The sequence below is a fragment of the Haliotis cracherodii genome, unplaced genomic scaffold (genome assembly GCF_022045235.1).
Source record: "Haliotis cracherodii isolate W230 unplaced genomic scaffold, xgHalCrac1.p SCAF_22, whole genome shotgun sequence".
Classification (NCBI taxonomy): domain Eukaryota; kingdom Metazoa; phylum Mollusca; class Gastropoda; order Lepetellida; family Haliotidae; genus Haliotis; species Haliotis cracherodii.
In genome coordinates this window covers 6,404,984-6,431,818 of record NW_027266278.1, presented here as the reverse complement: position 1 = coordinate 6,431,818, position 26,835 = coordinate 6,404,984, and the positions used below count along the sequence as shown (strand labels likewise).

General features: G+C 42.1%; 1 protein-coding gene across 1 annotated transcript in view; it reads right to left on the bottom strand.

Annotated features, from left to right (window-relative positions):
- LOC139471216 (uncharacterized) overlaps positions 1-26,835 on the bottom strand; it is a 159,016-nt gene that overhangs the window by 26,592 nt on the left and 105,589 nt on the right. Inside the window, exons 88-123 of the mRNA XM_071253506.1 lie at positions 26,530-26,713; positions 26,051-26,174; positions 25,334-25,428; positions 23,459-23,644; positions 22,216-22,396; positions 21,898-22,067; positions 21,347-21,474; positions 20,952-21,195; positions 18,947-19,118; positions 17,972-18,215; positions 17,422-17,539; positions 16,805-16,977; positions 16,219-16,378; positions 15,532-15,729; positions 15,179-15,421; positions 14,757-14,916; positions 13,572-13,807; positions 13,111-13,241; positions 12,557-12,710; positions 11,886-12,107; positions 11,401-11,494; positions 11,054-11,174; positions 10,716-10,861; positions 10,371-10,504; positions 9,763-10,038; positions 9,270-9,545; positions 8,787-8,935; positions 7,862-8,003; positions 6,761-6,864; positions 5,706-5,909; positions 5,397-5,571; positions 4,386-4,651; positions 3,446-3,601; positions 2,817-3,036; positions 2,446-2,600; positions 1,054-1,374 (exon numbers count right to left, since the gene is read on the bottom strand). Of these exons, the coding sequence (XP_071109607.1) occupies positions 1,054-1,374; positions 2,446-2,600; positions 2,817-3,036; positions 3,446-3,601; positions 4,386-4,651; positions 5,397-5,571; positions 5,706-5,909; positions 6,761-6,864; positions 7,862-8,003; positions 8,787-8,935; positions 9,270-9,545; positions 9,763-10,038; positions 10,371-10,504; positions 10,716-10,861; positions 11,054-11,174; positions 11,401-11,494; positions 11,886-12,107; positions 12,557-12,710; positions 13,111-13,241; positions 13,572-13,807; positions 14,757-14,916; positions 15,179-15,421; positions 15,532-15,729; positions 16,219-16,378; positions 16,805-16,977; positions 17,422-17,539; positions 17,972-18,215; positions 18,947-19,118; positions 20,952-21,195; positions 21,347-21,474; positions 21,898-22,067; positions 22,216-22,396; positions 23,459-23,644; positions 25,334-25,428; positions 26,051-26,174; positions 26,530-26,713 (6,462 nt within the window). The remainder of the gene's footprint in view (positions 1-1,053; positions 1,375-2,445; positions 2,601-2,816; positions 3,037-3,445; positions 3,602-4,385; positions 4,652-5,396; positions 5,572-5,705; positions 5,910-6,760; positions 6,865-7,861; positions 8,004-8,786; positions 8,936-9,269; positions 9,546-9,762; positions 10,039-10,370; positions 10,505-10,715; positions 10,862-11,053; positions 11,175-11,400; positions 11,495-11,885; positions 12,108-12,556; positions 12,711-13,110; positions 13,242-13,571; positions 13,808-14,756; positions 14,917-15,178; positions 15,422-15,531; positions 15,730-16,218; positions 16,379-16,804; positions 16,978-17,421; positions 17,540-17,971; positions 18,216-18,946; positions 19,119-20,951; positions 21,196-21,346; positions 21,475-21,897; positions 22,068-22,215; positions 22,397-23,458; positions 23,645-25,333; positions 25,429-26,050; positions 26,175-26,529; positions 26,714-26,835) is intronic.

Sequence of the window (26,835 nt, the reverse complement as noted above, 5' to 3'; positions counted from 1 at the left end):
AAAATAACAGAAAACTACTAAACAGGATGGAAAATAACCGGATAGACGCCAGAGCATCACCAATACGAATGTTCGTTCTGTGAAACAACTTACATGATGGTGCCCCACAAGGATCTTTTCTCGTACCAGTTCTTTTACATTATTTTCCAAACCTTTGGGCATAATCATCCAGCAGCATGTCACTGCGCACCAACGATACACTGATTATGAATTATCATCACCACTGCGCAATTTGGAAACACATTCTTAGAAATTAAATGGGGAACAGACTGAATTCATGGTTTCTGGAGAAAAACAATTTTTATGTAACCAGTAAATCAGATCCAGCTACATACACCTCTATCGGAGAGTCTGTGTTACCATACGTCAGTTCAGAAATCTTATGTTATTGATAAACATCTAAATGTGACAGGTCAAGTATATCTGCAATACAGCTTCTGCTCATAGTCGTAATATTGTCAGAATAAGAAATTATCTCAGTGAAAATATAGAAGTGAAATTGTAGAATTGAAATTGTAGAAATGGAATCTAGATTGTAACGGCCTCATCGGTAACGTCAGATACTGCTATACCAGCCTCAACGTTTACAGCAGATACAGAATATGTTAGCCAGAACAATAACCAATACTAGAAAGTACATCACTCCAGTTATAAAACGACTTGCATGTTTCACCACGTCTGAAGCTACTCGTACGTACCAATGCTATAACAATGAAGCTCAAGCCTAACTTATAACCTCCTAGGGTACCAATGCGTTTGCTACGATCCAAAGACAAAATGCTCATCTCGACAACACAGGCAGAAACGGCTTTTGGAAAAAGATCCTTCAAACAGGTAGCATCTTCTATGTGAAAACGTTCCTTTTGTAGACAGGCTTTCCCCCAAACTGTTCCTAGACTGGGACTCTTTCAACAAGCGTGCAAAGCATACTGTGTGGATGTTGTAAAAGTGTACATTATTATTGTTGTTATTGCTATTCGTCCGTGTAATATGTCAAACGGTCTAAAGGAATGAAGCTGTTATCTATCTGTGTCAGTATGTGCCACATCTCACCTGCTGGTACAGAACTACATCAGAGAGACCGGAAGCTGACCCGATTCCTGCCTCATACCGAACAATGGCGTTGTTACCTCCTTGGAAAGGGTTGCCATAGCGACACAACTTCTCCTTGTCAGCTGGCATCACCAGGTCACGAAATGAAGCCGTAGCACTCCAAACTTTTAGGTGTCCTTCCGAATCTCGATTAGTGTCAGGAATATAGTTCTTGTGATTCCAGACTCCCAGGAAGAGTTTGGTGTCAGGAGAGAGACGCGGTATTCCACACTGCTCCGTCTGCAGATCCCCGTCCATGGAGACTGCCATGCACCAGGTAACCTACAACAGTTAATTTAAACGCATACCATGCACTTCTAATGCTTGTTTGATGACGTTAAATAATTTCACACCCAGGGTGAGATCTTCATATAAGATCAGTTGAGGTCGTTGTTGAGTTAGTGAGTGAGTGAGTTGGGTTCAACGCCTCATTTAACAGTTTTCCAGTTATATCGCGGCGTGTCAGCTTAATGTGGGAGGAAAGCCCCAAGGGATGCAGATCTCAGACGTTTACCACCTCGGTGAAACCCACGAGCACGGGTATGGTGCTGACAAACCTAGAAACATAATCGGGGTGAACCGGTATTCGAACCCACAATCATAGGTTTCTGGCGTGCCCAAGGGACGCAACTCTGCACAGCAAATCGTGGCGCCTTAGACGACTGGGCCACCCGTACCTTGTCGTTGTTGAGACTTCATTTAAATGGATATATCCGAAGTTCTTCCTGCATTACCTTTTCTAAAGTCAATAAAAGAGTGGCGTCCCTATCTGGATCAACTTGCAGTTGTTTCGATTCCCAGATTCGTCCCAATAATAAGCCAAGGTCTGCTAGTATCATAACAGTTTTTGTGTGTTTTCCCCAAAAGCTTATGATATCGTCGGAATTTTTCAACGAACTTTTAGTTTCGATTTCATTGGTTATTTCCAGCATGCTGAGCTTATACGCGGCCAAACTGCTAACATACTGTTCAAAGCGATGTTAAGTTATATTATCCAGTCTCTATTCTAAATTTGACGTCGCCTGCATATATTTCTCTGACAGAGTTCACCATTAGTCACATTGAGTGAGTGAGTAAGTGAGTGAGTGAGTATGCCGCTTTTAGCAATATGCAAACAAATTCACGGCGGGGAAATGGGCCTAACACATCGTACCCATGTGGAATCGAACCCGGGTCTTCGGCGTCACGAGCCAACGCTTTAACCATTAGCCTACCCCACCACCCCTTAGTTACATTGAACATGTTGGAATGTTAACAGTAAGGTAAATACAGCTAAGAACAGAGATGCGTGTGAACGTTTCATCTGCGATTATCCCCTGAATATAGTGTCAAGTTTCTATGAAAGTGACCCACCTCTGATCCCCTTGCTTCGTCTCTCTGTGTAGTGAACTTGACAATGTACTGATGGTAATCTATGGAGGGGTCTTGTTGAAGATCTTTCACTGCTTCTTCAGGTTCATTGAGGTAGTCACCGTAACCACACCATGACACCAATTTGGCTGCTGCACCTATGGAGGAATATCATCAGTACTGCTAATGCCGGCAATACCTGTACCATGTATCACATGTGATCTTTACGTAACGTCCTACCAGCTGTCATGTGTCACGAGAACCACCTATATATTACTGGCCCATGGCTACCGTCAAAAAAAATCTTCTCATTACAAAAATGTACATGCAAACAGAAGCGAAATACACCAATCTCAGATTGGAAATACACCAACCTCCAAACAATTGTACTCCACAGGCCTTTTGGGGGTTAAGTTTAGGATTCCCGATATCAGTCTTGCCAGTGATGGATCCTTTCTCTTGAAGCTTCTTCTTTTCCTCCTCCGTCAGCTTCTTCACCTCGTAGCCAGGGTCATCCTCATCCACAGACCTCTTGCTGATGTTCTTGTAGTACCTCTCCGCTTGTAGGTAAGAATCACAGTTGCACGTACAAGACTAGGAAAGAAGAGACACAATATTGAAACAGCTATTTGAAGATAATGGGTAACCAAGTTTGGTTTAACTCGCCTTGGGGAGTGATTTAGTTGTGGGAGGAAAGTCTGAAGTTCGTAAGTCTTTGCCATTTAACACCCTGGTGAGGCCCACAGGCACAGGTGTGGTGGCGACAAACCTAGAAACACAATCATGGAGAATCTGGGATTCGAACCCAGGACCAAAGGTTTCAGATATGTACCTTGTGTAAAATCGAAACAAGATCCTTGATATATTGAGCCAATGCTTTGACTACTGGGCGATCCTGCCGCCCCGTTAGTGTTGATACTTTGACTGTAATTGTAAAGTCAAGGGACGCCAATTTCCCCTCACTGTTTAGAAAATCAGCCAATGAAAATGAAATGCTGCATACTGCATTAACAGGTTCCATCCTGCAACAGGCACAGACAGACTTGGTCCAGTCCGGTCTTGGTGTGTAGTCGAAGTCAAGGATGTAGTCATCTGGGCCATCCCAGAACAGGATACTGGTGACCGCCTGACCATCACCTCCTGCAGCTCGGATAGATAGCTGAAGCACACAGATTCAGTGGGTGAGACATCAGTGGTAATCTTAGCGATACAAGGCTAAGGTTGGGCTACGACAGTGATGTAAAGTAAGGACCAAATCACAAAGGATACATCTTGCAGCCTACATCAGAATCAAACGGATTAAATCCAATACCTAGAAATTAATATGAAAATTTGAACCAATAATTCAACTTTGCGCGGTCGCTCGGTAGCTAGAATCTTAGCTTGCTATGTAGATAGCAGGATAGGATAACTTCTGTAATGTTAGAGTCAGTCCAAAGTAGCAGTTTGTGAGACATAAAGTACAAAACAGTTTAAATCACAAGAGTGTTTGGGCACATCCAAGTAGACAAAAGTGTGTTCATCGTTTTATTGCTCATCATGTATTAATTATACAGACCATCTGTACGCCTATGTATTAGGTGATCCTTATATCATACCTGACCACCAATAACTGATTTAGCTGAATTTAGGATTCTTTGCTGCAAGAACTATTTATGCCCATGCCCGATATGGCGACAAAATTGGATCGAGTGGTCTGTTTTTGCACATGTAATTTAGATGCTTGCCTGTCATCTTACCCCGACTACATGGAGCATTATTCATAATAATGGAATCTGTTTCGGCGGATAATCAAGACTGGTTATTCTCTTGCATTGACATTATATATTAAGCACCCTGCCATTGACAAAGTCACAGTAACTCTTGCCTTTTAGCATTGATAGGAAAACGTTACTTGGGTGGACTAGGTGACACGATGTATGTGACATCTTTTATCTTAATACCTTATACTCCCCGCCATTCACAAGGTCAGCATCTCTCAAGTAGGTTCCAGAAAACATGATGTCAGTCTTGGTGTCTCGGGACAGTTTGATGTCCATTTTGCCGGACTCGGGATGGACGTTGGCTGATCTGTAGGTCAAGGTCAAGCTGTGGTTGTTGCTGTCGTAGTTCCGGTCTGACTCCAGGTACTTCCACTCCGAGTCATCAAATTTGACCTGTCTGACAGGACATGGAGACACGTCGGGCACAGGGTGGTGTAGGAATGTGCCTGCAGACAGCAGAAAGTAAGTGTTTAAAATGAAGTAGGTTCCAAGTATTTCTCTTTACTTGACAAACGGTTGGAGCAAGTATGTGTCCGCTACATCGTAGTGCATAGATCGCATCAGTGAATGTTTTATACCACAGTCAGCAATAAACCCGACTATGTTGATGTTGCTCGTTAATTATCGATACTGGAGAAGACAATATATTGGTTGGTCCCGATACAATAAATGGCGCAGTCAGCCAGGTCACACAATGTAAACGCTCAAACATCATGGTGAGGTCAGGTGAAATGGGATTTAACGTCGCGTCCAAGATAATTGCACTTATATAGCGACGTGCATGCACGTGTATGTGTGTGGCTGCTTGTACTAGTCCGGACTGATTCAGATTAATAGTGCTAGCTCACTGAGATACCATGCCGCAGTTTAACATGAATACCCCACTCTTCACCCTCATGGCTTTTAGAAACAATAGTCCACGCAAATAAAGGAAGCAAAACCGGATGAGATCAAGTGTAACAACCTATAAGTTTCCTCTGACTGCCTTGAACACAATCCAAAAAGAACAATCATTTCGTTACCCTATCCATAAGTTAAAGAAAATATGCCACAGTGTACACTGTCACTTTGTTTGAATGTAACGTACGTATCATCTATTACTTCAACCTTGTATATCAAAACCTTGTACCATTTACCGTATCAAAGAATCTGCATCCATGCATGAAAACCAAACGATAACAAATCGGTTACCTGTAACGGTGCTGACAGAGCCGCTCCAGCTGATGTCGTGAGTGAAGTCGTGACCATCGATGACGAGGCCGGAGGAGGGGAGGGAGTTGTCATACAGGACTGGTGGAGAGTCTAATGTCGACTTGAGACCAGCAAAGTTCTCCGCCACTAGACGCACAAAGTAGGGAGTGTTGCCCTTGTAAAGAGAAACCACAGAGTTATAACCTGTAACTTTAGCATGAAACCGTAGCCTTATAAATTATATAAATTATCCAGATATACAACACACTATTTGTTTTCATTGGACCTAGTATGACTTAAAAAACTAACCTGCATAGTGATGCCCATGAATTTATAAGACGTGTAGTTGACATCAATCTCTATGGAATCTACGACAGTTTCTTCCGCCGAGTCTTTGTCACAGGAGGCTCTATTCAGCAGGGCAGCGTGGTAGCAGCGGATCCCCGAGTCTTCATCACTGAAGTCTGTCCAGTAGGTCTGAAGACTCTCACGGCTCGCCGAGTAACTCAGTTTCTAACGAATGGAACCACACATTGTCATCCCCATACATAAGCACATTGTTATTTCTATGATTGTTTCATGCCAAGGCAGGACACCTGCAACTTTTCGTGAACACCTGGTATCATCACTGTTTGATAGTGATTTATAAACACATGCTTATAATATATTCGGGAGCGTACATAAGAATCTGGTTTTAGCAGAGATATCTTATGATTGTGGAAAGGGTTACTCTTATTGTCACTCTTATAACGAAACAAAGTATGATCATATGAACTTTCTTCTGCTGTTCAAAATAATCAATACTTTTCTAAACTCAGCGTCAAATTTTCTTTTGATATGCAAAAAACGATAAAGTATTCCAGTATTACTGTAAAAGCAAACAAAACAATGTATTTACAATACATGTGTCCTAAATATGTCAATATGTGATCAGGTTTCACGGAGATAAAAAAGTAATGTTGTTTACATCGACTGTCTGTCATAAAATCCTTCTGTACATGAAAATTAGACAGCCTTTATTTGCTCAACCAGAAAGTTTTATTTGAAAACACCAAGCCATCCTGATATAGGAGTTAAGTGTGTCACTAAACATACAATGCATCATAAATTCAGTGGTGATAGGTTTACTCGAAAGGCTTTATATCAATGCAATTTTCAAGACAATTTAAGGCATGATTCCGGTTGAATCCGAAATGGTACGGTGATCTTTTAGTAAACCGCTTGTCTCCAACTACGCTTCAACTCAACATGTTTCCGTTGTTCCCAAGATGATTAAGGAGGATTCATCATTTCTTTGGTATTCATTATGAGGAAGCATGGAAGGAACTGCGAGTTGGATTTATTAAGTTGGCCGTGTCACCTACCATGTCATAATAGGGCCCTGTTCTGATCCTGCCTTTGGCTGGAGGTGTGACGTCCACATGGAACATGCGACTAGTCACGTTGCACTCTCCGGCCTTGTCTGCACCTGGAGTAAGGAGCACATTCCTAATATGAAACGTAGCTGTTTGTAGGGACGGAGCTGTTTGTGTGAAATGGGGACCACTGCACTAATATAGCCATGGGCATGCACACCCGTGTGAGGCTGCTTGCACTAGGCCGCACTAATGCCGGTTTTATAGTGCTGAGTGAGTGAGTGAGTATGGTTTTACGCCGCTTTTAGCAATATTCCAGCAATATCACAGCGGGGGACACCAGAAATGGGCTTCACACATTAAACCCATGTCGGGAATCGAACCTGGGTCTTCGGCGTGACGAGCGAACGCTTTAACCACTAGGCTACCCGACTGCCCCTGATAGTGCTGAAAGATAATGACGTAGTTTTAGATTGACATCCCACTCAGACACAGTATACTGATGGAGCAGATCCGTGCTTGTTTTATCCACTCATGCCAATGCCAGGCATGGAAATAACAAGTACCATCTTGTGACGTCTTTTATTATGACGCGACCAGAGGATCGAACCGCTGTGCTTTCACTCTCCAGGCAGACGCTCTATTCACCAGCTACATGATCAGCTACATGAGGAATGAGGAATGATACAACTGTTTAAAACGATGTTACACATTTCACCATATAAATGTGAATTTTATAACATGCACTTTATAAGCCCTGAGATTAATTAAAGAATTAAATCTAGATCCACGCCAAGAAGCATAGACAGGTTCCTATGGGCAGTGATACCACACAGGGGTGTTATTATTAAAAAAAACGCCCACACCGTTTCTCAGTGAAATATGAAATATGCTCATGTAGACGAAGAAATGATAAATCTCTAAGTGAGCTGAAGATATATCTGAAGCATCAACCCATCTCAAAACGTGAATGTAGTCAAGCTATTTCTTTTGACAACAATCATTCATGACCTTCACACATCTGTGTATCTGGCTATATTACCTCAGTGTTCCGTCGTTAGCAGCTACAACGGCTTACCACCACGTCTCTGACTTTCTGCTTGAACTTACCGACCACCCATGCATAGTAGACTCCATTCTGTTCCAGAGACAGATTTTCAAACTTCATGAATGTGTCCTTCCCGACATTTTGTAGGTCCACAATGTTGAAAATACCTTTTCGTTCATCGTCAGTGATGGAGCCTCTTTCAGTCTGAAACATGTCACCAACATTAGCTAAATCTGGAATTACAAAGGCCACAGCGACTGGATGATAGATGCATAAGTACCGGTTAGCGAGGGTCAACAAGACTCACAAACTGTCCACATCTATAGTTGTCTGCCATCTATACTCACAGACTGTCCACATCTATAGATGACTGCCATTTATACTCTTAAACTGTCCTCATCTATAGTTGTCTGCCATATATACTCACAAACTGTCCACATTTATAGTTGTCTGCCATCTATACCCACGAACTGTCCACATCTATAGATGTCTGCCATCTATACTCACAAACTGTCCACATTTATAGTTGTCTGCCATCTATACTCACAAACTGTCCACATCTATAGATGTCTGCCATATATAGTCACAAACTGTCCACATTTATAGTTGTCTGGCATCTATACCAACAAACTGTCCACATTTATAGTTGTCTGCCATCTATACTCATATATTGTCCTCATCTATAGTTGTCTGCCATGTATACTCACAAACTTCCCACATCTATAGATGTCTGCCATCTATACTCACACACTGTCCACATCTATAGTTGCCAGCCATCTATACTCACAAACTGTCCACATCTATAGTTGTCTGCCATCTATACTCACCAACTGTCCACAACTATAGTTGTCTGCCATCTATACTCACAAACTGCCAACATCTACAAATGTCTGCCCTCTATACTCACAAACTGTCCACGTCTATAGTTGTCTGCCATCTATACTCACCAACTGTCCACGTCTATAGTTGTATGCCATCTATACTCACAAACTGTCCACATGTATAGTTGCCAGCCTCCGTGTTGTTGGACAGGCCCACGTAGTACATCATCATGCCAATCCTGGATTCGAACCCGTCCCACGCTACATCTACGTAGGTGTCAGTGTTGACAAATTCCTTCATGTCGATGACACCGGCTAAAACACAAGGCGATGAGATATGTTCAGGAAGTGGTGTTCACGATCACTGATCGATACATTCACCACACACGACTATACTTACAAAGTAGCAACAAACTCGAGACAGATAACCCATAGATGGTCAGATTGTGCCTGGTGTAAGTAATTAGTGTATATGTCCTAAACAGGATTTGACAGACAGCGTCGTGGAGCCGTCTTGGGTGTAGAACTTGGTGATGGTAGAAAATATTCAAACGCCAATTATATATAATTAGAGCCCTATGCTAATCTTATATTTACTGTGCAATGTCTGTGTTTTCCTACATATATTCTGGAAGAGTAAAGGTCTCACCAGAGACTCCTCCATCAAAGCCAACGGAGAAGCCATTGGACGTGACGTCAGTCCTAGACCCGGAGCGGCTGTGTGCTCGCACAGTGAAGTAATACATTGCCGTGATTGGGGTGAGGTCAAGGTCGTAGAAGGTCACAGTCTTGTTGAGGCCAACGTTAACAAACGCTACAACGTTGACACGTGTTTTGGGGAAACGGCGGTCAGTTCCAACAGCAACCTCGTAGAAAGCGACTTCTTGGTTGGAAGATTTATATTTGTCCTCATCAATAACGTTCTCTATAAAGGTGAAAAAGTCAGGTATTTAAAAAGCACACGAGCAATTTTATATTTTGTTTTTTTTAGATTCCAGTCTTTAGGCATACAGCTTTTTATTAAATAATTTGAAATGTTTTGTTCTTGTTTCTACATTTTCTACTTAGCAGTTTCTTTGAGTTCCTACATGAGAGACGGTATGAGTACATGGCAATTGAATATGACAAATAAATCATCTAACCAGCTTTTATCCAAGTTGACACGTCGTCAGCGTTGCCATCGCTGCCAAACTTGTCCCAGTTGGCGCTGACTTTACTTTTAGTTCGGAGGAACCCGAGGTCAAATCCCACGACATCTCCATCATTGACCTGTCCAGGCACCAGGGGGTCATCCTCGATGGTGATGCCGTTCGACCTGATGGTGTAGGTGTAGTCCATGGCGTTGGTCACCTGTAGGTACTGGTAGTAGCGTTCCATGTTCTGCATGCTGAGCTGATCGTTGTCGCCATGAGTTCTTCCTGGAATTGAACAACAATTGATGAGATTCAGCACAACAAACAACAGAGATACAGTAAACTACTGCTGAACAATTCAAATATATTTTAGATTTGAATATGACGGCTTATACAAACTGAAGCATCTCAAATACCTAAATCCTTAAGGCGCCTTTTCAATTTACTACTTGGTCGTCGAATCTTCACAATATTTTACAGATGTGGAATATAGTTAAATTCATTTTGTTCTTATAACTAATTTCATTAACGACAAATGGAAATACATCTCCACATAAACATTACAAAGGCCTTACAGAATACATGTGATCATTGTCAGCTGCTGTCACAACGCCCACCTTCTGTATTGAAGTACTCCTGGACCCTCAGACCGTCAGCCCTTTGTATTGCCCACTCATACTTGACCACTGGACACGGGTCACCTGACACGTCCCACTTGGCCCCCATTCGGGACAGACTTGTCTGGAAATCACTGTAGAGAAACAAGGTCAACTACAAATTAGATACTGAAGCATCTTTTCATATGAAGATGACGATATTACCCGACACGTCCCACTGTAGAGAAACAAGTTCAATAACAAATTAAAGAAAAAAGGCACTACTTTTTTGGTTTGAGTTGTTGGTATTATGCTTTGAGACAGATATTCATGACGTTTCACACTGTGTTCACAGACAATACTCACAGGTCTCCATCGTGACTGTCGCCATCCCAGATTCCAACATGAGTGAGCGTCTCCAAGCCCTGACTGAGGTAGGACATGTAGATACCGTTAGACGTGGATATTGTGCTGAGGCCAGCTCCATTGGTAGCTTTTACTGTCACAAATATCTGTAATTTGAAATTCATCATTGGATGCCATGTGTGTTCCTATTAAATCCAAACTTAGCTTCTCCTGTGATGCTTATTATGGAAGTGATGGCTAGAATAACACATTACCCATCTTGTGGGCATGACACAAACTACATATACAACTCAGGGATATTTCTTTTGTCAAGAGTCAAGGGTCAAGAGTTATCTCACCTGTCTCACTCCCTTCAGTATCAGGCCCGTGACTGACAGGTATCTCTTTGTGACGTCATCAGTCTCAAAGAACCCCCTCAGCTGTCCCCCTCCAGGTGAAGTGCCAACAGCTATCTCGTATCTGAAGAAGCCAAAACGTCGAAATGAGAAGCACAACAAAGCTCTATATACGTAAAATTGAGGAGAAGATGCTACTCTTGTACTTTGATATAGTCTGATTATACAGGAAGTGCTCAGATGTACATATATCTGTGCAAAGTGGCTATAAGGTTACTTTATGCTTTCTTCCTGCATTACTGAAATACTGCGGGTTCAGAACAAATTTAATGACTGTCATCATGACGTACTTGACAATCTCCGTCTCGTCATCAGCGAAGGTCTGCCAGGCCACGTTGACAGTGGACAGAGACTCCTGGCACACTGCGTCTATAGCCAGGCAGTCTGTGGACATACAGTTGTGAAGGATGTAGTAATGTAACACAGTGTAGGATGTACACTCAGCATAAAAGGCCAAGAGGTGGAAAGAAAGCGTATTGAAAGCGAAAGAAGTATTGAGTGAAATGTAACCATCTTAACCATTTCAATTGTCCAAACGAAAAGTTTTTAATTATATGAATCTGCCACAAAGTTTTCTTGAACAATAATCGTTCCATGTCATGAAACGTGTTTATCGGTCAAAATGACAGACATACCCTGACCAACAAGGGCGTCCTTTCTGATCGTTTGCCATAACACATATCCAAGAAACTTCTACAAATAAACTGTAAGAAACAGTCTCTGTAGAGGGCATTATGTCCACAGTCTAAGTTATTTACACAACGATGGCAACTACCTTCCTGTGTGTCACACTTGTAGGTGTTGAGTTTCTCGGTGATGATCTCGTCGGTGACGTTGATGATGTAGACAGACTTCAACTCCACCACAGTGCCCGGCGATGGGGGTGTGGTGTCCACGTTGATGGCATTGGAGATGCTAGATGACGTCATTCCTACTTGGTTGATGGCCTTGACCTTGGCGTAGTATCTCTGACCATGTGTCACCTTATCAGCTAAGCCTAAGTATGAAAACGTTGCCACTTTATTTCCAATCATCGTATCTTTCAAAAGATGTATGTGTGTGTTTGTGTGTGTGCGTGTATATGTATGTGTGCGCGTGTGTGTGTGTATGTATCTGTGTATATGTTTGTGTGTGCGTGTATGTGTGTGTACGTATATGTGTGCGTGGGTATGTGTGCGTGTATGTGTGTGTGTGTGTATGTGTGTGTGTGTGCGTGCGTGCGTGCGTGCGTGCGTGCGTGCGTGCGTGCGTGTGCATGTGTGTACGTGTGTGTGTGCGTATGTGTGTGTGCGTATGTGTGCGTGTGTGTGTATGCGTGTGTGCATGTGTGTGTTGCATGTGTGTTTTCGTGTGTGTGTGCGTGTGTGCGTGTGTAAGTGAGATAGAGAGAGAACCTCGGAAGGTTGGAACTGTTTTTACACACATATTCAGTTAAGCTTTCTGTACCTGAGACTAGATATTTGGCAGCATGTCCCGGCAGTTTGACAGGTGCTATGACGTCATCCAGCCCTTCATGGGATCCTACAGCGAACTCAAACTCTACAATCTGACTCTCGGCATCGTAGAACCCTGTCCATGTGCACCCCACAGCAGATCGCGGCTGCATTTACAGAAACAATGTGAAATTTCTTCGTAAAATATCGGCTGTCAATATATATATAAATATGAAAAGTTTTACCAGAAGATGATATTGAGCCATTTCATTGAAACAGTTGATCATTAGCTCATCATTGTGAGTGGTAATGAGAAGTGTGGATCATTACATATTACATAATCGAAGCACGTTTTATCTCAAGGTTGTGGAATCAAGTCGATCTTATGGACAGACGGAAACACCCTTGGCGTCCTGTAAATATTCGAGTCTGGACCAGGCAAACAGATGACAGACAGTATGAGTGATAATCAAGCATTCAGCCAATCTCCATAACGTCAGTTATTAGGACAAGCATGAAGTACTGGATTCTGACCTAGATTTGAAGGGACTGAAGTATACCCCGTACCTGAATGAAGCTTGGACATGTCAACACCCCCTCTGCTGGTGATGAGGTGTCCACCACAAGATAAGGGGAGCTAATGCTGGCTGACAAGCCCAGTTCATTTTCGGCAGTCAGAGTCAGAATGTTTGGTTTTCCTGAAACATATTTGGTTCAATTGTTTTAAAATTACAAAATATCTGCATTGAACAAATTCACCATAAAACACAACATTTGTAATAAACCTGTATTTTGTATACAAGTCGTTTTCCAAGGTGTCAGCGGAATTAAAGTTAACATCAGGATTTGTTCAAAGTTTCCAATTAATCTTGTATTTGTCTTGAAACGCCACAATAATTCTTACTGTGATAAAATCATACGATAAGTACGTTCAATATCTAAACGAAAACTAGATTACCAGTCTTGACCCTCGCATAATTTGCTCATATCATAATACACTCCTTCTGTTTGCTTCTGTCAATTCTTACCGTCAGTTGTGGGTTTGATGCCAGTGGGTAGCGCCCCCTCACCAGTCAGCAGGATCTCCACGTCAGTCCGGGGCTTGACATCCTCCCCGTGGGGGTAGGTACCCACAGAGTAGTACATCTTCCTGACTGGACTCTCACTGTCTGCAGCCCTCCAGGAGGAGGAGATGGAGTCCACCTCATTCTGGTACAGTGTCGTGGTGGGGTTCAGTCTGCTCTGGTTGTTCTCAGAGCCATAGCTACAGGGGAAACATGGACAATGTTTAGTTGACGTACATAACATTTGTGAGAGGTTGCTCCGGTTGTTATCAGAACCATAGCTGTCAGGGAAACATGGACAATGTTAAGTTGACGTGACTAGCGATTGTGAGAGGTTGCTCTGGTTGTTCACAGAACCATAGCTGTCAGGGAAACATGGACAATGTTAAGTTGACGTACATAACATTTGTGAGAGGTTGCTCTGCTTGTTCTCTGAACCATAGCTGTCATGGAAACATGGACAATGTTAAGTTGACGTACATAACGTTTGTGAGGGGTTGCACTGGTTGTCCTCAGGACCATAGCTGTCAGGGAAACATGGACAATGTTTAGTTGACGTACATAGCGTTTGTGAGGGGTTGCTCAGGTTGTTCTCAGAGCCATAGCTGCGAGGGAAACAAGGACAGAGCTCAATTGACGTACACACCGTTTGAGACAGGTTGATCTGGTTGTTTCCAGAACCATAGCTGTGAGGGAAACATGTACAGTGTTAAGTTAGAGGTCCCTTTTAGTGGTAGACTGTTAGGATTAATCTGCTTTGGTTGTTCGCAGAACCACCGCTGCGAGTCACGAAGACTAATTAGATGAAGCACATGGTTTTGAAGTCAGACTTCTCTGGTTGCTTTCAGAACCATAGTTCATAAATGATGCTTTGTTAATAATACTTTTGTTAATTAATACTGTTTGGGTACCTGATAATATAGTTTGGTCTTCGATAAGAAACAAGCCTGCTGGTAGCATTGGATAAGGTAGAAGTATTCATGAAACTTGGTATTCTCCATGATTTCAACCACTTCGAAAATTACATACATATTTGGTGAGCATACATCGCTACCGAATGTCAGTATTGATGAGATAGTCATTTATAAGTGTCGTTCTGTTACCTCTCAACTTTTTTGAAAATAGATAATGCTTTGATTATGTGATTACCTTTCGATCTGGATGTCAGGAGGCGTAATATCAACAGTAAACCCATCTGACGTAGATTCCAGGATGTTGCCAGCGTTGGAGATGCCGCGGACTGTGGTGTAGTATGTCGTGCCGGATGACAGTGGGAGAACAGCCTGGCCAAAACCCATGCTGGCGATACCTGTACAATATATTGTAATATGTAACAGGTAATTCGTGAATAAAATTAAAAAAAGGATTAGTACTTCATGTTCCAAAGGATCATCTTAAACCTCTCATGATGCGCATAAATATTTTTTTCAGCTCGTCATGTTGATGGTAAAGGGTGCTGTAAGGCACCGAACGACGTCTGTAAAGAAGAATGCATGTGAACAATGCTGGGATACTATTTGGAGGATAAGAATTCAAAACCATATGCGAATCTGCAAATATGTTCCACCTACCATTTCCAGAAACACTGGTCTCTGATTCTTCATGTATGAGACCCGCCATGATAAACGGTTGCACCTCCTCACCACCAGGTGTCGTGCCTACCGCCCAGTCATAGTACGTCACACCGTGCTCGTGGCTCTCAAACCCGGCAAACTGTACCGTCACAACTCCCGTGTCTTTCTGGTAGTCCATGTCGCTACCGATGCCCATGAAGTTGGCTCTCTCGGTCGAGTCGGCGCCGTCGATGACAATACCTTAGGATAGATTCATTTTAGCGTTCTGTATGAGGAAGTTCGAGAATTATAATGTTGGCGATGGTGACGACGATGATGCTGATAATAAACATACATTAAAGTACACATACCTGCTTTGTCCTGGTCAACCACCCGGATGGGGTTTGATGTGATGACGTCACTGGTCTGACCAGCTCCATTGCTCGCCTTTACAGACACATAGTAAACTGGGGTCATCGTGTCAAGGTCGGTGACGGTCAACGTCAACTCGTCCATGTATTTGTCTCTGTCAGAACCAAAGTCCTTCCAGTTTAGGATATCAGTACCCCCTGAAAAATAGTTCAGAATATACAACCAACTAGATTGCACTCATTTGAGTTGAGGTGAAATGGAATAACGTCACGTTCAAAGACTTTATCATTTATGTAGCGACGTACGCGCAGGTGTGTGTTGCTGTTTCTACAGATCCGGATTTATATCTGTTTTATAGTGCAAAATAGTGATAATATGCCGCGATTTCCCCTATGGATACTCAAAGGAAACATTTTCCTGACACTGAGCCGGTCAGACCTCGTTTTAACCCCTTATTGCAATGCGCATGGCAGGGTGACAATGAGAACTTTTAACATCTTTTGGTATGACGAGGCCAGGGTATGGAACCACCGACTACCTACTCTCCAAGCAGATACCGCTACACCTTGGAGGCAGTTTGGTTAGACTTTGGTTATAAGAATATAATTTCCTTAACATCGGCTGTTGGAAAGAACGAAAAGCTAGTAGTGCTGACAACAGGAATGCTGTTTGAGGAATATACAGACCTTCAGTGGTTCCAATTGCGACCATGTACGACTTGATGCCACTCTCACTGTCCTTGGCAAACCAGGTGGCCTTGATACCGCTAGGGTCGGACTGGGTAACGTAGCCGTCGATGAACTCTTCTTCATTGCCAGAGAAAATGCCAACGTAGACCCATTTCATCTGTGATGAATAAAGTTGCCAAAACTGAGCTTGATTCTGTATACGTTTTCCCATAAATGCTCAATAATAGAGTTAAGAAACAGAAGTATTATCTCTGATTTTTTTACAGGTTAGAGTAAGAACCCAGTATCTCAACGCTTTGTCGTCAACAATCTGGTGGCCAGACTTGGTTGGATGGATGCCCTATCGCCCGACATCCTCCTGGCTACAATGTGACCCTGGCGTGGTTTTATCAAATACTGCTGAAAGCACCGTAAGACAATACTGACTCACTCATTCTAAAGTTACTTAGGGACGACTGTGTAGCCAAGTGGCCATTTACAACCATTATAATTTGACAAATACTGGATTATTGATACTGTCCCGTGTAAAACTTTGTTCAACACCTTGGATAATAGACTTCCGTATGTGGGTTATATTTCTTACCCGAGGTGGAGTATTATCAACAAGCACACCGTTTGTGTCGTAGATGGCGACGGACCCAGCTCTGTTGACGGCCCCGACTCTTACACTGTACTGAGCGCCCGGTCGGAGACTCAAGCCAGACTTACTGACACTGGTGCTGCTTGGGTCGCTGGTGATCTCCCAACCTTCTGGGTCTGTTAAAGCCAGGACATTTAGCCTCGTTACAAGTGTGCGAGTTAAAATTTAATGTCGGCAATAGTCCAGCCATAATGTGATTGAAACAACCATATATCCATGCTAATAATATAAAGTATAACGGCAACACTAAGTATGAGCATGGGTTAGACGCCATGGTCTATGATCAGTTTCCTTAGCTGCGCAAAGAATCGTTGTTCGATGGTTTGAATACCAAGATAGTATGATCGTCAACACCATACCCATGCTTGAGTGACACGTGGGCTGTCTCCAGCATTAAGATTACGTACTACGTTATATATACTTGAGAATTATTCCAGCGGAATGGCACACTCACATGTAGGTCTTGATGTAAATATTCTGAGCATGACACTCTCCGCAAGGCTGTTGACGGAATTCCATATAAAAAGTTTGTCTTAAAGTTATTCAACAAGATAACTTACCCGGGTAGATCTGATGTTTTGTCCCATGGTAAAGCTCATACACCTGGTATTTGTAATGGTCCAACCCAGATTCGTCATCTTTGAACTGAAAGTTGGCTTCCACAGTTGTGTTAGATAGCTGCAAGTAGATGGTGAAACATATTATTAACTAAACATAGTGAAATTTTAGTACACGAATGTAACACAATGATATTTGAGCCACAATGTAACTGCCTCTACTTTGACAATCACAGGCAGACACTAAGAGTATATAAAAAGGACAAACCATTTGGTTTATTCATACTAGTACCTTTGTTCTGGAAATGATTTTATATAAGTCTACCCTACGAATCAATGACACCAGGTGTATCATATTTCATGTGTCAGGTATCAATAAACCCTTTAGGGCTTAAGAAGTCCGAAAGATCAAATATACTTAAACCAGTAGGACAGTGTGAAACATTCCCCTTCTGCACATTAATTCAGATTGTTATTGCTATCGAATCCTGACAATAATTCATTTACTTTTCAGAACTGTAATCCTCGATCTTTACATGTACATGTCACCCACCTGGAACTCCGCATCGTTGTCCTGTTCACGTCCATCACCTAGGAACACCATCCTGGGCGGAGTGAGATCCACTACAAACCCATCTGTGGTCTGTTCTACAGTCCCCAGGGCGTTGTTGATGGTTTTCAGCTTCGTCTTGACAACGTCCTGATGGTTCAGGTGGAAGTTGTGCCACTCGATCTGGCTGACGTCTTTGCCAAGAGTCTCCCAGTCTTTTAATACCTCAAAGTCAGGAGACAATCCTCTGGAATACACAGATTTAATAAACGTATAGTGTCAGTGTCGAATGTTTAAACGAAGTGAGTGAGTGAGTGAGTGAGTATGATTTTACGCCGCTTTTAGCAATATTCCAGCAATATCACGGCGGGGGACACCACACTTGGGCTTCACACATGTCCCATGTCAGGAATCGAGCCTGGGTCTTCGGCGTGACGAGCGAGCACTTTAACCACTAGGCTACCCGACCGCTCTTTAAACACAGTAGGACCTGTCATACCAAAGTCGCTATATCAGAGTATCATACCATGGTGATGTATTCTAAGTTAAGACGAATACTTGTACATTGAAATTCCGTTTATCATCCAGTCGCTTTTTAAGTGAACGCGTCCAGTGGATACGGAGTAATGACTTTGTGGTCATATAATTATATACGTTCCCCAAGAAGAGTAACTTGTTTTCACTGTTTCTTTCAGAAGATTCATATGCAAAATGGAACCACGCCAATCTAGGCAGTGCTGTATCACCCCTGGTGAAGCTATTTGAATCTGCATGATTGGTAATATCACTTTGCGTGTATAAATATGTTCCCTAGAGACATAATGATATAATTCCCGCTCCTTTTCGATCCAAATAAGAATAATATTATTCAGCATTAAAATCATACACAACTATACATGGCATTTCATTAGAACATGATTGAGTCAGTGTAGCATTGCACATGACAACTGTTTCCTCAATGATTTCCCTCCCACTTACTCTGCTCTGAGTATCTGTACCGCATATTCTCTGATGGCTGACTCGGGGTCACTTTGGTTCCTCCACTGGGTTCCTACTGTGGCAACGTGGGTACTGAACTCAACGTCGTCAAAGTCGTTCCGTATACCGTCAACAGCTTCACCCGGCACCGGGGGAGTCAGGTCCACGATCACTGGAACAAGGGCAGTGTTCCAGTTATATCCCAGCGTGTTGGTTTAATGGGGATGGGCATGGGGAGTGCTGGGGATTGCTGGGGATTGGGATGGGCGTGGGGAGTGATGAAAATGGGGCTGGGGAGTGATGGGGGTGGGGAGTGGTGGTTGTGGTTGCCCAAGCACCAAGCAAGGTCATAGATGTTAAATACTTTGGTGCAGAGCAGTATATGGTGCTAATAAGCCAAGGATCTTAAATTTCCTACCCCTGCATGGACTAAATTCTTCACCATGAATTTGGACGATGTAGAGCAGTAGGGCATCTGTGAAACCCTTGTCAGTGTTGACACACAGGTTTTAGACATTTATAACATATCACTGGATACATGGCGCCTGACATGAGCACTAATAAACATGTTAGGAGCACTGAAAATGTCTTCGAGTTATGTCACTGGCAATTTTTACAACACAAAGAATTACCCTTTCTGCAAAGTTTTGGGAATTTGCCACGTCAGCATTAAATGTATCTACATAACAGTACCTAAACAGCGACAATTGAAGATAGACTGTTAGCCACACATATACTTGAAGTAGTAGTGCTGACATTGCATTACCGACACCTGACATTGCATTACCTTCATCTGACATTGCATTACCGACACCTGACATTGCATTACCTTCATCTGACATTGCATTACCGACACCTGACATTGCATAACCTTCATCTGACATTGCATTACCTTCATCCGACATTGCATTACCGACACCTGACATTGCATTACCTTCATCTGACATTGCATTACCTTCATCTGACATTGCATTACCGACACCTGACATTGCATTACCGACACCTGACATTGCATTACCTTCATCTGACATTGCATTACCGACACCTGACATTGCATTACCTTCATCTGACATTGCATTACCTTCATCTGACATTGCATTACCGACACCTGACATTGCATTACCTTCATCTGACATTGCATTACCGACACCTGACATTGCATTACCGACACCTGACATTGCATTACCTTCATCTGACATTGCATTACCGACACCTGACATTGCATAACCTTCATCTGACATTGCATTACCGACACCTGACATTGCATTACCGACACCTGACATTGCATTACCTTCATCTGACATTGCATTACCTTCATCTGACATTGCATTACCGACACCTGACATTGCATTACCGACACCTGACATTGCATTACCTTCATCTGACATTGCATTACCGACACCTGACATTGCATTACCTTCATCTGACATTGCATTACCTTCATCTGACATTGCATTACCGACACCTGACATTGCATTACCTTCATCTGACATTGCATTACCGACACCTGACATTGCATTACCTCCATCTGACATTGCATTACCTCCATCTGACATTGCATAGCCTCCATCTGACATTACATTTTCGCAATCTGACATTGCATTACCCCCATCTGACATTGCATCACCTCTATCTGACATTGCATTACCTCCATCTGACATTGCATTACCTCCATCTGACATTGCATCACCTCCACCAGACATTGCATTACCCCCATCTGACATTACATTACCTTAGTCTGACATTGCAACACCTCCATCTGACATTGCATTACCTCCATCTGACATTGCATTACCTCCATCTGACATTAAATTACCTTAGTCTGACATTGCATTACCTCCATCTGACATTGCATCACCTCCATCTGACATTGCATTACCTCCATCTGACATTGCATTATATGCAACTGACATTGCATTAACCCTATCTGACATTGCATCACCTCCACCAGACATTGCATTTTCTCCATCTGACATTGCATTACCTCCACCTGACATTGCATTACCTCCATCTGACATTGCCGATACGTTAAGCTGTTTGTGGCCAGCGTTGAATGCGGTGATATAGAAGTTGTAGGCCTTGCCGTGTTCGAGCCTCTGGTCAGGGTCAAGCTGGACACAGGTCTCGTGTGTCTTGTGGTCAAGACTGACCGGCTCGGAGATCGTCGTGTTTGTCTCATCAAGAACCGACAACTCGTAGTGGGATATACCAGACTCGGGATCATAAAACCCAAACCAGTTGCCACAAATCTGGAATAAATTCGATCAGAACTCATTATGAAAAAAAATGAAAGTTGTTTGGGTATAAAGCTGGAACTTTTGTGGAATTTTTTGAAAATTGAATATAAATAGTTTGTTATCAAATATTTACAGAGATATCAGTTTTATAGAAAACATCTACCTTATCAGCATCCTTGGTAAAGTTGAGGTCGAGTCTGAAGACGGGTCCATCAAAAACAATGCCTGGCATGGGAGGTGATGTGTCGACTACAATCGGATGGTCGGACACGCCCACTTTCATCAAATCAACTAAAACATATAATTACTATGTTGAATAATACAAGTGCACAACGTCTGTGGGTGGTTGAAACCTGTGAGGACACCAAAATAAAATTGGTCTTCAGCAACCTATCCTTGTAATAAAAGGCAACTAAAGAGGATCTGGTGGTCGGATTTGAATAACGGTTAGAATGCACGACATAAAACACCAGGGATGTGGAACGGAGAAGATAGATGGAATAATTTTCTGACTCGTTAATGTATAGGCTGCATCGATACAGCTGGAAAATTGGTGACAATTGTTGGAGTTTATACCTCGACATGCTGACAGCTACATGTATGCAAAACAAACTTTAACCAACCTCATTTACGGCATATTATCTGTGATACACCGTGGTATCTGATGCAAAAATGTTATTCCTGGGATATGGAACACGTGTTACTATAACTCACCATTGTTGATGACTCTGACTTTAATCCAGGCAGGAGCTCCACCAGGGATCTGGAACTGGCGGGTTATGTCACCATCACTGTGCGAGGATCTCTGCCAGTCCATGTGGTGACAGTCGCGTGTTGTATGTCCCAGACACAAGTCCACTTCTCTAATATCGGACTCAAGGTCACTGTATAAAAGTGGAATAATGATATAGACGTGTTTCCCGATTTGTTTTGAGAGAAGAAAATTAGAACAAATGTGTTTCTTTTAAAAGCAGAGCTGCAGAAATATAAGTTCTTTTCAACTACAATGTATACATGTAAACAAAACATTACCTGGCGTTATACTGCCCATGGATGGAGAAAGTCTCTTCATTGTAGGAGATGTTATAGATTTCATGTAGGAGCGGTGGCGAGTTGTCTATTCCAAAGGGCGTGGTGTGGCAGATTGTTGTCACCAGCGGACCTCCATAGTTAACCTTGTTCAAGGCACGGAGTGTGATGTAGTATTTCCCATCTGAAACAAAACCAAAATCTCAAAACGATGTGATAAATATCAAGTGAGTTCAAGGTTATTGCGCTTATATAGCGATGTGCATGCACGTGTTTGTGTGGCTGCTTGAACTAGTCCCGATGTATGCCGGTTTATAGTGCCAGTCCACTGAGATAACATGGATACCCCACTCAGACACAGTATAGGGACTACGAGCCGGCCATCGGGCAATTCTTGTTCTTTCCATTTACATCTCCCCGAGGGAAGGGCGTTATCTGACCATAAAAGTCAAGTTTCAGCCCTTGTCGAACTAGTCTGGTATTATGGAGTTCTATTTTGGCTGGACTAACGAGCCTATGCATAAACCAATAAATAAACATAACGAAATCGACATCCAATGCGTAACCTGCCCTGGAGATTTTCGGTCAGTTGTAGGACTTGTAAAGTTTGTGTACCGTCAACTTAGCGACAACAGATTTTCATGTTTTTAATCAAGATGCTCTCCTGATTTTAAGCATGTCGCAAAGTAAGGCCCGTTTTATAACAATATAGATCTTGATAATCAATCAGATCGTCTTGACTGGGCGTCGCCATTTTATTTGAAGCAAATTCAAGTGATATGCGCGTTGGAATCTGATTCGTCAATAGGAGGGACAAAGAAGGGACATAACACGTAATAGCCACTGGAGGCGTCCAGAAATTCAAGCCTAGATCGCCAAGTGTGGAAACTGTACTTTTACAGTTAGTTAACACCCTTGCCTCCGGAAGATGTTCCCCTTTATGCCGAAAGCCAGTAATTGCAACAACAATCGTTTAACGTCTATTGGTATGACGTGGCTACCGACCTTTCGCTGACCAGGTAGATCCTCTATTTACTTGACGACGGAGGCTTGTCAGCCATAAGAGCACCTAATTTCTTCTTGATTGCCTACAGAGGCTTATCAACTGCCAATAACCTCGATAACAGCCTATTTGAGTATATACGGTTTTAGTTTTAACGGTGGGTGGTCTTTTGAGGGCAAAGCCTACATGATACTTGTCCTATTGCATTGTCCTATTTTTAAAAGCATTATATTTCATTTTTACCTGGGAGGGGGTCGTGACGAGCTGGTAAGGGGGAGATGAGGCCAGTGTTGGTCCACTCTGATTCGTCGAACAGGTGTCTGTGAGGGTCATGATGAGGGTGGATCAGCTCCTCACAGATTTGTCTCCCCACGGTCCAGGAGTAGCCAAGGATACCAGTCTCTTTATCCATTATACCGTCCCAGTTAGCTGAAACAGGGACACAAACCGAAAATCCTAAGAACATTATACATGATGTGTTCAGAACGATATACAGTAGAAACCATGCAAAACCATGAAACAAAACCTCTCCAACACTAAGTTATGTATCACCCATAATGTCTACAGAGGTGCAATAGTACATCACAAAACCAGAATCTCTGAAGCAATCCCCAACGATGCGATAAGTATTAACAAAGAGACTGAGTAAGTGTGTTCCTGAGCCTTCCATATTGTCCAGTCTAAGAATAATATTGATCACTGTTAAGTGCATGAATGAACAAAGTGATATCAGGGATGTAGTTTCATCACTATGTTCAGAGATTCAGGACAATTTTGTCAAAAATGAAAGCAAATGTCATCTTAAGTTTACTGAGATAACAATATGTGAAATGTTGGTTTTTCTCATTGATAACATTAATGTGAAATTTAAGGACAAGAAGTAAGCATCCTCATGGGCACCATTTGTGCTCCATTTCTTGCAGAGTTGTTTGTTAATGCATATGAATCGGGGTTTCTGCTAGGATTGGTAAAATCCAAACAGGGAATCTGTCCGATTAAGTTTAACTTAAGCTTCAGGTATATCGATGATCTGTTATCGTTCAAAAATGATCAAAAAACTAATTACCATCCACTGATTTTCCCATGTGAACAAGAAATAAAGAGACCAGTAAAACTGCCTCATCTGTTTCATTTAGATCTTTGCATAAAGATTAAGAGTGATACGAAACTCTCCACACCATTGAGATGAGAGGGAGAACTTTTCAGTACTCAACTTTCCCTTAATGTAGCAATATTCCATCAGCTCCAGGCCTTTGTGTATGTATACATTTCACAACTTTTGAGGAACAATCGGGCTTGCTTTTTTACAAGGATTTTAAAGAGCGTCAAACGACGCTTGCTTAAAAGTTGTTTGGTCATGGCTACAACATTCAAGGCCCCAGTAAAGCTTTCAGGCAGTTTTATGGAAGACATGTTGAGAATATTCCAAATTTTGAGGTGGCGTGTACAAAAATTATGTCTGATTCAATTTCCTATTTTGAATTGTATCATGTGTTCCGGTGTTCTTTTTCAGGTGAACATTGAACTGACTTGTCTTTGCACGGGTCCCACCAGTAGGATTGGACACGCCTACCAATTAGCGAACGCCTAGTATCATGACTATTTGATAGTGATTTATCAAAATATGCTTATGACATAGTCGGAATCGTAAACTGGACTCTCTTTTTAAGCAGAAATTTCACATAAATATGGAAAGGGTTTTGTCGCTTCTATTCATATCTGTTGTGCCAACTATACTACTTTGCATAATAGAATGGTCCATACCCTAAACCTAAATATACTGTCTATTTATGCATGAATTGTACAGTACTGTCCAAATTGTGTTTGGGAACAAAGGTAGATTGTGACTGGGGTAATGGCTCTGTCGCTAAAATTTATGTGAGGATTTTTAGCATAATACTTAGCCTAATAAATGAAAAAATGGAAGTTCATGATATAAAATGAATACCAAAACAAAGAACCCATCTACCCCTTCTAGTTAAGAACATAACAATACATGGAAAAAATACTATTTTAGGGACACGTTAAAATATTGACGTCAACATAATGATTTTAGCCGTATCTCCGAAAATATTCTCATACAGTTGAATTTCCCTTAAATTTAATTGTTTCACAAACCTGATACGTATCTGTTTGCTCTGGTGTACAGGAGATCGGTGAGGGGTGTGTCTCCGTTGAAAACGGTTTTTGACCCTGTTCCGTCATGAATTGTCCTGAAAACAGAACGATAACTTTAAGCAGTAATTTCAAGTCACTTGCGATAGATACAAAAACACAACTTTAAATGGTCAACATGCCCAGTGGCCCCGTGACCTAAGGATGTTGTGATCGTTAGCTTTTCTTCTTGGAAATATAACGCCAACGTTAAATGGCAGAGAAGAGTCTGACGAAATAATAGAGCGTAAACGATGACTGTTGGATTTATGGATTATTGCCAGTAATGATACCAGGTGTTCCCGAAAAGGGTAAACATGAGCGTAAAAGGCAAAATAGCGGTCTAAAATAAATGAATGAATCATTGAAAATCAGTGATGACACCATATGCCTGCCTATACTTGTAAAAGCAACCGTGAACCTATCATCAGAATAGGGAAATGTTGATATCAGGTATGTGTATCAGGTTATATGTCCAGTACCAGTTTCCATTGATTGACTGTCACTTAATGGCCATGCTACATGTAAGATGAATAAAACCTTAATTTAAAATTGTATTTCAAATCATCACAGACACAAAGATACATAAGTTTATATATTCTTCTTAGGGTTGTATCATATATTTTGATCCACAAAACCCTGTCTTTAATGTGGTAATGTCTATGAAAAACTGTTTCTCACCTGTGGTTCTTTATCTGACTGTTAACACCGCGACACCTGACTTCCCAGTCCGGTCTGTCATCTGGAACCACACTCTCACACGAGGTCACCTCCAGGACATCCAGACTCACATTAGCCAGTGGACCTGAAACACAAGTGGTAGAGATTAACACGGGATATTTGCCAAAAATCTGATTCAATGTAATTCTTCTTTCAAGTCAGTGTGAAGTACAAAACATTGCTGAAAGTAGAGCATATTTGTTTTCATTGGCCAATGTATCATGTCAAATACAGTATCAGCCGCGAGGAAAGAATGAACCATTCAACAATACGTCGCTCATGTCATAACAGAGTCAGGACGTACATGTGAAACAGGATGTCCCAAGGTGAATACGTTTTCGAGTTTGGTAAACTCTGTCGTCAGTTCGGAAAGATAATAACATACAGGTGATACACAATGTACTAACACACAACATATCAAGGTCAAGGTAAAATCCTACCTGGTTCGGGAGGTGTGACATCCACCAAAACACCCTTGCTATGGAGGATGGACTCGAACTGAAGGTCGTTGATGAGGTGGATGTTGAAGTAGTACATGACGCCGTGGCGTAGAGACAGATCCTTGTAGATGAACTCGTGGGCAAGACCAACTCCAAGTCTCTCAAAGTGAGCATACCGATCATACTACATGGATAAACATGATACTTGGTTACCATATATTACTTAATGCATAAATCCAAAAGATTTCTTAAACAAAAACACATGAGGGTACGGAAATATCTTGTGTCGAAATGGCTTTTCCCTCA